Consider the following 13,181-nt stretch of genomic DNA (forward strand, 5'->3'; position numbering starts at 1 on the left):
TTATTATTTAATTTATTTATACCCCGCCAATCTGGCTGGGTTTCCCCAGCTGCTCTGGGCAGCTTCTAACAGAATATTAAAATGCAATAGTCTATTAAACATTAAAAGCTTCCCTAAACAGGGCTGCCTTCAGATGTCTTCTAAAAGTCTGGTAGTTCTTTTTCTCTTCGACATCTAGTTTTAATGAATCAGCCACAAATTAAAACAGATTAAATACCTATCCTGCCTCCGTGATTGGGATACCTCCCCTCAGCACCAGCCTGGCTGCGCTTCAGGAAAACTAGAATATTTGCAAGTCTATTCCTTAACCATATGTTGGTGTTCCGTATCGCCCACCTCTGGGTATACAAGCCCTGCCAGGATTAAGGATATGATATGCTCTCGCAGGCATACACAGAGGTCTCGAACGCCTTCATTCCCCCAGTCTTCAAAAAAGTAAATAAAAAAATCTTGTAAAACCGGTTTAAGGAGCGAGCACACTGTTTGCAGAAATGTTAGCGATAGCCTGAAGCACTTAAAGAAAGTTTAGCATGCAAGGAAGGTGACTGGGGCCTCTTGGCTGTGTTTGCAGCAGCCACACGTGGAGAACAAAAAGGAGACAAAGCCACAAACACAGGAAGCAGCCTTATGTTGAATCTGCCTGCCTGGTGCCGGCCCACCCATAAGGCAAGATGAGGCGACTGCCTCAGGCGGCAGGATACACAGGAGGACCAGATACAGTCCCCATGAACTGCATCACTTGCTTCTGCAGTGGCAACGATGGCTGTGACGTTCTCTTTGGGGGCCGGATCTGCTCCCCGCCCCAAACATCGCCTCTACGGTGGCCCGTTAAGGTCTCAGAGGCACTGCCGTTCTCCTCCCACCCTTGTTCCCGATGTAAATTTGAATTCCCTCCTTGTTCCTGACGCCGATCTTCATTCACCTGCAATACCGTGTCCAGTTTTGTTTTTGTTTTCTTTCAAAAATATTATTAGTTTTCACAATATTATAAACAAACAAACAAACAAACACACAAGACAAACAAACATAAATCATAGCCTTATTGAAAATTACACTTAATATATTTGTTAAGTGACTTCCTCACTTCCCCTTGGTTGAATTTCATTGCATGTCCTTTTAATGGTTTTCCAAATCCCAATTCTTATGAAATTTAACTTAAACATTAACATCCTTAAATCTTCACCTTATGGAATTAAACATATTAATTCATCACTTAACATAAATAAAATCATAAGCCAATTAAGTATCTGCAAGCTATTTTCAGTTAATTTAACTTAACAAATTTAACTAGATAATCATTAAATTTTTTCCACTCTTCCTGATACTCCTCCTCCTTCTGATCGCGGACTCTACCGGTTAGGTCGGCTAGCTCCGAAAAATCCATCATCTTCATCTGCCATTCTTCTGTTGTTGGTAATTCTTGGGTTTTCCACTTTTTAGTTAACAAAATACGAGCAACAGTTGTGGCATACAAAAATAATTTAACATCTTTCTTGGGCAAATACCGTGCCCAGTTCTGGGCGCCACAATTTAAGAAGGATGTTGACAAGCTGGAAGTTGTGCAGAGGAGGGCAACCAAGATGATCAAGGGTCTGGAAGCCAAGCCTGATGAGGAACGGTCGAAGGAGCTAGGTATGTTTAGCCTGGAAAAGAGGAGGTATGAGAGCCGTCTTCAAATATCTCAAGGGCTGTCCCATGGAAGATGGAGCAAGCTTATTTTCCTTGCTCTGGAGGGTAGGACTTGAACTTGTAACTTGAATCCATTGGTTTGTGTACTAGCCTCCAGAGCAAGAGAAAACAAGCTTACTCCACCTTCTACATGACAGCTCTTGAGATATTTGAAGATGGCTATCATAGACGGCAGAAAGTGAGGAGGAATTAAAGAACCTTTTAATGAGGGTGAAAGAGGAGAGCGCAAAATATGGTCTGAAGCTCAACATCAAAAAAACTAAGACCATGGCCACTGGGCCCATCACTTCCTGGCAAATAGAAAGGGAAGAAACGGAGGCAGTGAGAGATTTCACTTTTTTGGGCTCCATGATCACTGCAGATGGTGACAGCAGCCACAAAATTAAAAGACGCCTGCTTCTTGGGAGAAAAGCAATGACAAACCTAGACAGCATCTTAAAAAGCAGAGACATCACCTTGCCAACAAAGGTCCATATAGTTAAAGCTATGGTTTTCCCAGTAGTGAGGTATGGAAGTGAGAGCTGGACCATAAAGAAGACTGATTGCCGAAGAATGGATGCTTTTGAATTCTGGTGCTGGAGGAGACACTTGAGAGTCCCACGGACTGCAAGAAGATCAAACCTCTCCATTCTGAAGGAAATCAGCCCTGAGTGCTCACTGGAAGGACAGATCCTGAAGCTGAGGCTCCAAAACTTTGGCCACCTCATGAGAAGAGAAGACTCCCTGGAAAAGACCCTGATGTTGGGAAAGATGGAGGGCCCAAGGAGAAGGGGACGGTGGAGGATGAGATGGATGGACAGTGTTCTCGAAGCTAGTAACATGAGTTTGACCAAACTGCGGGAGGCAGTGGAAGACAGGAGTGCCTGGCGTGCTCTGGTCCAGGGGGTCACGAAGAGTCAGACACGACTAAACGACTAAACATCATAGTTCCTCTCAGTCTCCTCTGTCCCAGGCTGAACATACCCAGCTCCTTCGACCGTTCTCATCAGGCTTGGAGGGAAAGGGCTATGGATGGGTACCGGCCACATTCTTTGCACTCTGCTTCCACAGCTGGAGACAGCATAGCTTCCAGGTAACAGTCTCTGGAAACCCCAGGGGTGAGAGGGCTCTTGGGTTCAGATCCTGCTTGCATCCGGGCAACTGCTGTGAAAGCAGGATGCCATTGGGCTGATCCAGCACGCTCTTCTCCTGTTCTTACGTCGGACAGATGCACAGTGCCTTTCCTTCACCACTGAGAAGTGGGGGACTTTCAGATTGCAGAGCCAGGACTCCAGGCTTACTCTGGAGGAAAGGGGTATGCCTTGCATAGTTGGAAATGAAGCCCTGAGCAGAACGATACGATACGATAATCTTTATTGTCATTGTCCCATACAGAACAACGAAACTGAAAAAATCTACATCAGACATTCGAAAAACCAACAAGCCAGCTATCCCAGCTTACTTAACCTCCTAAAAACACTGATATCTCATAATTAAATACAGTATACTCCCATAGAGACTACCTCAAAAGGTAAAGGGACCCCTGACCATTAGGTCCAGTCGTGACCGACTCTGGGGTTGCGGTGCTCATCTCGGTTTATTGGCCGAGGGAGCCGGTGCACAGCTTCCGGGTCATGTGGCCAGCATGATTAAGCCGCTTCCGGTGAACCAGGGCAGCGCACTGAAACGCCATTTACCTTCCCGCCGGAGCGGTACCTATTTATCTACTTGCAGTTTGACGTGCTTTTGAACTGCTAGGTGGGCAGGAGCAGGGACCGAGCAACAGGAGCTCACCCTGTCGTGGGGCTTCGAACCGCTGACCTTATGATCGGCAAGTCCTAGGCTCTGTGGTTTGACCCACAGCGCCACCCGCGTCCATAATAATAATAATAATAATAAAAATTTTTTTACTGTATATACCTTGCCCATCTGGCCAAGTTTCCCCAGCCACTCTGGGCGGCTTCCAATCGAGTGTTAAAAACAATACAAGCCAGCTTTCCCAGCCTGGTTAACCCCCTAAAAACTCTGATACCCCATAATTAAATACAATATACTCCCATAGAGACTACCTTACACTGCCTTTAAAACCAAAATCGCATTTGGATAGAAACTGTTTCTCAGAACGGAATCAACGCAGCAGCTCTCGCGATGGGTTAATTTGGAGGGTTTATCTTCCGAGCTCGAAGCTTGTTTAATTTCGAGGCCGGATTGCTCTGTGCGGCCAGAATGTTTTCCTTTGCTCAGAATTAATGTTTTGTTACCCAGCCGACTTGTCAAAATAAGGGACGGAATGTGCCCAGAGATGGTCAAGGGCAATTGGAGCAAGATGAGTTCTGTAGGGCTCCCTTGAAACGGCATCTCTCCGCAAGAGTCCATGGATGGCACAAAATGTACGTTGTTTTGCTAATTCTTACAGCAGTCGTGAAAGAGAGTTATATTTTGATGTTATCGCAGATGGGCAACATGAAGGCTCAGGAACGACCATAGCCGGATTTTGTTTTTGTTTTGTTTTGTTTTGTTTTTCACTTAATTTATTTATTATTAATGTTGCAATACATATATGAAATCTTTACATATTGATACATATGCATTATATTCGCAAATTCACATTTTCACATTTCATTATGTACCAACATTTATCCATTTCTTATTTCTTGACCTATGACTTCCTTGTTATTATTTTGCAACTTTATTATTGAGATTGTAATTTTGTATCTTAATAATTAAACATTCAATCTTATATATCTGCTTAGCTTAGCTTAGCTTAGTTTAGCTTAATTTAACTTTGTGAAATCAGTCTATACATATCAATAAATTCATGTTGGAGCATCTTTTGGTCATGTATTCTTCTACACATTTCCATTCCTGTTTGAGATTTTGATTAGATTGCGTTCTAATTGTTGCTGTCGTTTTTGCTAATTCAATCACTTCAAAAAAAGTATTTTGCCAATCTCTCAATTCTTCTGATTTCCAATTTTTTGCAATCAATAACCTTGAGGCAGCTGTTGCATATAAAAAGATTCTCTTTTGGGGTGTCATTTGTTATAATTCCTAAAAGGAATGTTTCTGGCCAATTGTTGTTTTAAGCATAGTCAGATTTTGAACCAGGGGTATTCCAGTCCCAGACTGCAGACATCATTTACCCTTCACAGCGCTACAGTTCCCAGCACCCTCAAACTACAGTTCCCAGGATTCTTTGGGGGGAAGCTGTGTGCTTTGAAAAGTAGAGACATCACCTTGCCGACAAAGGTCCATATAGTAAAAGCTCTGGTTTTCCCAGTAGTGATGTATGGAAGTGAGAGCTGGACCATAAAGAAGGCTGATTGCCGAAGAATGGATTCTTTTGAATTCTGGTGCTGGAGGAGACACTTGAGAGTCCCACGGACTGCAAGAAGATCAAACCTCTCCATTCTGAAGGAAATCAGCCCTGAGTGCTCACTGGAAGGACAGATCCTGAAGCTGAGGCTCCAAAACTTTGGCCACCTCATGAGAAGAGAAGACTCCCTGGAAAAGACCCTGATGTTGGGAAAGATGGAGGGCACAAGGAGAAGGCGGTGACAGAGGACAAGATGGTTGGACAGTGTTCTCGAAGCTACCAGCATGAGTTTGACCAAACTGCGGGAGGCAGTGGAAGACAGGAGTGCCTGGTGTGCTCTGGTCCATGGGGTCACGAAGAGTCAGACACGACTAAACGACTAAACAACAAGTGTGCTTTGAATATCTGGTGCAAACAGAGCCCCATTCCTTTCGCCTCCTCTGCGGTAGGCCATCTCCCAGGATGCAGGCATTGCAGGGGCTGGATTAGATTAAACTTGGGGTCCCTTCCAGCTCCCCGATCCTAGGATTCTGTAATAAGCCTAGCTTTCTTTTTCCTGCACATATTGAGGAAAGAGCTCTTTCCACGAAGTGCCAGCGTGCTGTGTAAGCTGCCTCAAGAATGCTTCCTTTTTTAAAAAAAGTGGGGAATAAATAATTAAAATGAATATTAAATAAATGGATTTTAAAAAGGAACAGCCCTGTATCTGTGAGAGCAAGGGAAAGAGGAGCTGAGGACAGCCTTCTCCACGATCACCTGAGAGCTACCTCATCTTCTGCTTCCATTTTCAGGTTTATTTTTGTAACGTTACGCAACATTTTCATGCTTGGATAACTGGCTCTTGTGCTCGTGAGCGGCTCAAAAGCCTATTTCGGCATCAAGTGACGTATAAATTAATTAATTAGCAGTTTGGCATTGTTTCTGTATCGCTTCACGTGACTCTATCTAAGCAGTGGTCAGGAAAATCAGTGCATAAAATGCAGAATTGGCAAAAATGTGCATCACAGACACAGATTGCAACGTCTGAAGATGTATAACACCAGAAACAGTGGGTGGAGAGATGAAAATGCAAATTTGGCTAAGCCTTAATCAGCAAATGTTTGCGTCAATAAGCCCCTTCCCACCCGTGGTACTCAGAGTATGTTGAGGGGTAGTATTTGAGTTCAAGTAAATACAGGGGGGTTCACCTCAACTTGCACCCCCCAACATGTGTGCAATATATTTTCACTGTGATTCACTTTAGGGAAATGGAATCAAGATTGCTGAAATTACCGTATTTTCCCGTGTATTAGAGCAGGGGTCAGCAACCTTTTTCAGCCATGGGCCGGTCCACCGTCCCTCAGACCATGTGGTGGGCCGGACTATATTTTGAAAAGAAAGAAATAAAGAAAGAATTCCTATTCCCCACAAATAACCCAGAGATGCATTTTAAATAAAAGGACACATTCTACTCATGTAAAAACACACTGATTCCCGGACCGTCCACAGGCCAGATTTAGAAGGTGATTGGGCTGCATTTAGCCCACGGGCCTTAGGTTGCCTACCCCTGTGTTAGAGCATCTCGCTGATAATGCCAAAGTTGCGGGTTCGATCCCTTTATGGGATAGCTACATATTCCTGTACTGCGGGAGAGTTGGCTTAGACCGGCAGTTCTCAACCTGTGGGTCCCCAGATGTTGTTGGACTACTACTCCCATCATCCCTGAGCTCTGGCCTTGCTAGCTTGGGATGATGGGAGTTGTAGTCAACAACATCTGGGGACCCACAGGTTGAGAACCGCTGGCTTAGACAGTCTTCAGGATACCTTCTAACTCTCCGCGAACCCTTTGGGATAGGAATGGACATAAATCTAAATGGTTTTTATTTCTGTAATGAAAACGGCAGTCGTGCCACCGGTGCTGCTACCCGCTTTAAGTTGGGCCACAAACTGCCCGCTTGGTCCTGACCCACCCACAGAAACCCGGTGGTTTAATGCAGAGATCCCAAGCACTGGTTTGCAGTGAGGATTGGGCAGCTACCGCTGTGTGAAGTGTGAAGCCACGCTCAAACTTTGGAAGTTCTCCCTGATGTGTTCGCACCGCACCTGCCTTCCTGCAGATCCTCACTGCGATTGCTTTTCAATCCTGTCTTTTGTTCAGGACATAGAGTCTCTGATGTCCGAAGGCAATAAATCTCGGACGGTCGCCGCCACCAACATGAACGAAGAGAGCAGCCGATCTCACGCCGTCTTCAAGATTATCCTCACGCACACATTGTATGACGCAAAGTCCGGGGTGAGTTCTCAAATGCTGCACTTCTGGTCTTTTCTGAGGAGTGGCGCCCCACATACTGTAGGGGTCTTTACAGTTTCTGGGGCAAATGGAAGTACGTGTGTGTGTGTGTGTGTATACATACTGTCAGGGGCTCAGGAGCAGAGGCACAGGAGAGGGAGGAAATGGAGAGTGAGGGGGAGGAATCCGAAGGGAGCGTAGGCGGTGACAGTGATCAGAGGGATTCCATGAGCCTCTCCAGCGAATCGGAAGATTCACAGAAGGGAGCGCCGATGGCCAGGGGAAGGGGGGTGCCAAGGGGGAAACCCCAGAAGGAAGGGGCCAGCGGGGACTCCCAGAGCAGCAGTTGGAAATCAGGACCAGCTTCCCCACCAGAGCGCAGTGGGGGGGGGGAGGAGTCCCAGGCATCGGGACCAGTGTTTTCACCACCAGCGAGAGGAGATGAGTCAGGATTGGCCACGCCTCCATCGGAGAGCGGGAAAACGGTCAAGAGGAAAGTTACCGGCTGGGCGCGCGCGCCAAGTTCAAATGTACAGGCGAGCGGCACAGCAGGGAGCCCGGATAGGGAGCCAGGTCCTAAAGCCCGCCGGAAGGAGGGGCAAGACTCAGGGGGGTCAGCGTCAGAAGAGTCCAGAAAGGAGGAAACCCCAGGGGGCAGAAGGACCCAGAGGAGGAAAGAACAACGGAAGAGGTGGAGTAAGGCTAGAGTCTTAAACTGGTGTCTAAGAGGCGGAGACTCAGATGGAGCTTCGCCGATCTAAGCTCTAAGACGTAGAGTTGCACGCTGCGGTTTGGAAATTGAAACTAATCTTCAATAAAGACTTTTATACGTTATTACTGACTAGCGTTGGTCCTCTGTGAGCTGGGACCTGGAGGCAACTCTGACACATACACACATTACAATTCAAAGCAGTGGCAATTAATTGCATATTTATTCAAAACTGAATTAAAATGATTCCATTTATCTAATTAAACAAAACATACAAACTTGATTCCCTCCAGCCTTGCCTCTTACCACCCCCTCCCCCGATAATCCCACCACTCCCTTTGGAAGCCCCTGACCCACCGTACTTTTCCGTGTATAAGACTACTTTTTTTTACTCTAAAATAATGTTGAAAAACAGGGGTCATCTTTCCCCTTTCCCCCCTTTTTCATAAATTTGAGTCCCCAAAAGTAGGGGTCGTGTAATACACGGGGGCGTGTCATCCACAGAAAAATATGGCCGCTGCTCCTGCAATTGAGCAGTTTGCATAATGTCAAATAAATAAATGCACTCACTATCCCTTTGGTGCCGCAGTTTTCTTCACCTACAACCAATTCCCAAAGCATCCTCCCTTGTCTTCTTCCACCTAAAGCGGAGGCGCCCTGAACCGTGTCGCTTGGGCCCGAGTTCAGGAGCTGCATTTCCGGGCTAACTCCCCGCTCTTTGTTCCACAGACGTCTGGCGAGAAGGTGGGCAAACTGAGCCTGGTTGACCTGGCGGGCAGCGAAAGAGCCACCAAGACCGGGGCAGCGGGTGACCGGCTGAAGGAAGGAAGCAACATCAACAAGTAAAATTTTGGGTTCATTGGGCGCTGAATACTTTAAAGGGATGAATAATGGGAAGGGGTTTGCGTGACCCAGCGCATTCCATTAATCCACGAGAATAGCAGGAAGAGACGAAAGGACGTAGCAGGATCAGTGCGCTTGATCTCACAGGAGCAGAAATGCCCATCTTAATCCATACCTGGATTAGGGTAGTTAGAACGGGTCTCTGGGCTGAATTTATTCTGCTTTTGTGGATGGCAGGTGTGTGTGGTGGAGAGATGAATTGTGTGAAGAAATCCTTAACTTTTCCTTTTTTAAAAAACATAGTTTTTATTAGTTCTCAATTACAAAAGTCCAATATAAGCCTTAATATAGCCATACCGAATTACAATACTAGTTCAAATACCAATCATTCATATAGCCAATTACACAATTTAGGTGGCCCTCTTCATGCTAGATTCCTAGGTTTAATAGTTCCCTTTCATAACACTTCCAAAATATTATTTAATCCAATTGCAATCCAATCTTGTCACAGCTACAATATTTTAATAATTTAATTTAATAATTTAGAGTTCACATTTAATAATTTAGGGTGCGCAAGTGAAGTTCTCTTTTCTTCTTCCTGTGTTTTTTGTTTTATTTTAACTGTATTGCTCCATATTGTCCTTGGCAAATACAGTGGTACCTTGGTTTAAGAACAGCTTGGTTTATGAACAACTTGGATTAAGAACGCTGCAAACCCAGAAGTAGGTGTTTTGGTTTGTGAACTTTGCCTTGGAAGCAGAACATGTTTTGCTTCCTGTTGAGTGTGTTCCATTTATAAATTGAATCCCCCGCTGCTATGGGAAAGCACGCCTTCGTTTAAGAACGCTTTGGTTTAAGAACGGACTTGCGGAACGGATTAAGTTCATAAACCAAGTTACCACTGTATTATGTCTGTTTTAGTTATTTTTAATCCCATCATAATGGACGCAGGTGGCGCTGTGGGTTAAACCACAAAGCCTAGGACTTACCGATCAGAAGGTCGGTGGTTCGAATCCCCATTACGGGGTGAGCTCCCGTTGCTCGGTCCCTGCTCCTGCCAACCTAGCAGTTTGAAAGCATGTCAAAGTGCAAGTAGATAAATAGGTACCGCTCCGGTGGGAAGGTAAATGGCGTTTCCGTGCGCTGCTCTGGTTTGCCAGAAGCGGCTTAGTCATGCTGGCCACATGACCCAGAAGCTGTACGCTGGCTCCCTCGGCCAATAAAATGAGATGAGCGCCACAACCCCAGAGTCAGCCACGACTGGACCTAATGGTTAGGGGTCCCTTTACCTTTACTAGTGCTGCATGGGAGAGGTTTGTTGCTAAAAGCAAGATTCCAGTTATGTGAAGCTCATATGTTGCCGTTTGTTTGACTAGGTCAGATGCTGCTAAGGTTTGGAAGTTGTCCTCCAGATGATGCTACATGTGATTTCAAAATGTTTTCTCCCCCATGCAGGTCCCTCACGACTCTCGGGTTGGTCATTTCTGCCCTCGCGGATCAGGCCGCCGGGAAAAATAAGAACAAGTTTGTCCCGTACCGCGACTCGGTGCTCACCTGGCTCCTCAAAGTAAGTCGAACGGTCATTTGGCGTTTCAGGTGAGAGAGCGTGAGAAGTCTCAGCCTTAAATCACAGGAGACAACAATGGTGACCAGCTTGGAGGACTTTAAAAGAGGATGAGACAAAATCATGGAGGGAGGAGAGGGCGATCAATGGCTACTAGCTCTGCAGCAATGTCTCTGAACCCCAACTGCTGGAAACCACAGGAGAGGAGAGTGAAATTGTGCTCAGATCCTGTCTGCTGGCTTCCCAAAGGCCTCTGATTGGCCCCAGCCCGATCTGACAAGCTCTTTTTACATTGGTATGTTTCTTATCATTCAGTTCCCATTCCTCCCATCCTCCATCTTAGTGCTTCTGCTTGTCAGGGCAGAAGACGTGGCTGTTTTAGGGTCTTTTTTTAAAAAAAATGGAAAAGCCTGTTGAAAAAAAGGAGGGATGCATCTCCCTGTACGAATCCGCCAGGGTCCTCAGGTGTCAGCAATATCGAAAGCAACACGATGGCCAAAAACAATTACAGTATAGAAAACTTTATGAAATAATGCAAAACATCAAAACTATAAGACTGAAGTCCCTGAAAGTCCTTGAATCTTTTTTTTTTTGAATTGATATAATGTACATGAGAATGAAAAATAGTCTGGAACAGTACTCATGCGATTATATCAGATGAGCAGCTTCTCTAGGTCCAATCGACATCTGAACCAAACCTGGTAGTGACACAAGACAGAGCCTTTTTTGTGGCTGCCCCCTTACTGTGGAATTCCCTCCCAAGAGAGGCCAGACTGGCTCCCTCCTTGTTATCCTTCTGCTGGTAGGCTAAGACCTTCCTGTTCAGGAAATTAAGATGCAGGTGATGCTGATCACTGGTCTGCTGTCAGGGCAAACTGTACTTTAGCTGCTGGTTCTCAATGTGTTTCCTAATGTATTTCAATTATTCCATCCTGTTTGCTTTTATTTATTTTTTGCTTTGTGTTTTATAATGGTGTTTTTAAATGCTGTAAGCTGCCTTGCATCCTGACTTGGTGGGATATAAAGACATTAAAAATAATAACAACAAGAACAAAAACTTGCAAGTCACAAACTTCATCAGGAAGCAGCAGCCTCTCTGGTTCTGTGAGCTGTTGGTTCACTTTTCCCCAGAGGCAGAGCTTTATACGTTCTCTTGCTTTTGTTTTTTTTATTGTGTTTTTTTTTAATTTAAAAAAATTGCATTGTGAAATATGCTCCAAAGGTGGGTTTCCCCAGCCACTCTGGGCGGCTTCCAGCATAACACTAGAATACAATAACCTACTAAACATTAAAGCTTCCCTAAACAGGGCTGCCTTCAGATGTCTTCTAAAAGTCTGGTAGTTGTTTTTCTCTTTGACATCTGATGGAAGGGCGTTCCACAGGGCGGGCACCACCACCGAGAAGGCTCTCTGTCTGGTTCCCTGCAACCTCACTCCTCGCAGTGAGGGAACCGCCAGAAGGCCCTCAGCGCTGGACCTCAGTGTCCGGGCAGAACGATGGGAGTGGAGACGCTCCTTCAGGGATACTGAGCTGAGGCCGTTTAGGTGCTTTCAAGGTCAGCACCAACACTTTGAATTGTGCTTGGAAACGTACTGGGTGAGTGAGGATTTCATCCCTGGTCTCCCAGGTCCTTGTCCAACACTCTAACCCCTACACCACACCAATGCTTCATAGGAAGAAGTTCACAAAAGAAATAAATAGTAGGATCTCCGTACCCACCCACCCACACACATACCATTTTATTTTCATAATGAGTTCTTAACCCTTTGTAACCCAAATTTGCATCGTGTCATCACTGCTGACTTCAGAGATTAGCCCTTTGCTTCCAGTCTGCAAGAGGGAGGCAGTCGCGAAACACGTACCAACCGCAGGTCAAAGGGGGAAGGGTTAGATGAGGCCGTGCAAAATGCCACAGATACAGGGTGCCTCCATGTTCCAGGAAAGACGTCTGGCTTGACGGCTGCTGTTGCAAAGGTATAACTGCACTAGGCAGGAGTTTCAACAGAATGTTGGCAAGGGCTCAGTGAAGCTGCCTGATCGTTGTTGCTGCGGTTGTTTAGTTGTTTAGTCGTGTCTGTCTCTTCATGACCCCCTGGACCAGAGCACGCCAGGCACTCCTGTCTTCCACTGCCTCCCGCAGTTTGGTCAGACTCATGTTGGTTTGAGAACACTGTCCCACCATCTCGTCCTCTGTCGTCCCCTTCTCCTTGTGCCCTCCATCTTTCCCAGAATCAGGGTCTTTTCCAGGGAGTCTTCTCTTCTCATGAGGTGGCCAAAGTCTTGGAGCCTCAGCTTCAGGATCTGTCCTTCCAGTGAGCACTCAGGGCGGATTTCCTTTTTGTAAAGGTAAAGGGACTCCTGACCATTAGGTCCGGTCGTGGCCGACTCTGGGGTTGCGGCGTACAGCTTCCGGGTCATGTGGCCAGCATGACTAAGCCGCTTCTGGCGAAACCAGAGCAGTGCACAGAAGTGCCGTTTTCCTTCCTGCCGGAGCGGTACCTATTTATCTACTTGCACTTTGATGTGCTTTTGAACTGCTAGGTTGGCAGGAGCTGGGACCGAGCAACGGGAGCTCATTCTGTCGTGGGGATTCGAACCGCCGACCTTCTGATCGGCAAGCCCAAAAGGCTCAGTGGTTTAACCCACAGCGCCACCTGCGTCCCTTGTTGAAGAATTCCTTGTTGTAGAAAGGACTGTTGAGCTCTGGCCACTCTTAAATTGCAAGGGGGTTCACTTTGCTTTCCTCCTGTGTGTGTGTGTGTGTGTGTGTGTGTGTGTGTGTGTCCCTTCCTTAAACCACAATCGGTCTGGA

At 46.1% G+C, this 13,181-nt stretch overlaps 1 protein-coding gene and 1 long non-coding RNA gene across 3 annotated transcripts in view; one reads left to right on the forward strand and one right to left on the reverse strand.

The window, feature by feature from the left end:
• LOC310842216 overlaps positions 1-13,181 on the reverse strand; it is a 554,664-nt gene that overhangs the window by 138,263 nt on the left and 403,220 nt on the right. The window lies entirely within an intron of this gene.
• Positions 1-13,181, forward strand: part of KIF13B (kinesin family member 13B) — a 175,057-nt gene that overhangs the window by 67,433 nt on the left and 94,443 nt on the right. For both annotated transcript variants that reach the window (XM_083732987.1, XM_083732988.1), the window contains exons 8-10: positions 7,122-7,256; positions 8,692-8,804; positions 10,261-10,372. In XM_083732987.1, the coding sequence (XP_083589113.1) occupies positions 7,122-7,256; positions 8,692-8,804; positions 10,261-10,372 (360 nt within the window). The remainder of the gene's footprint in view (positions 1-7,121; positions 7,257-8,691; positions 8,805-10,260; positions 10,373-13,181) is intronic.

This window comes from Podarcis gaigeae (genome assembly GCF_964106915.1).
Source record: "Podarcis gaigeae genome assembly, chromosome: 3".
NCBI lineage: Eukaryota > Metazoa > Chordata > Lepidosauria > Squamata > Lacertidae > Podarcis > Podarcis gaigeae.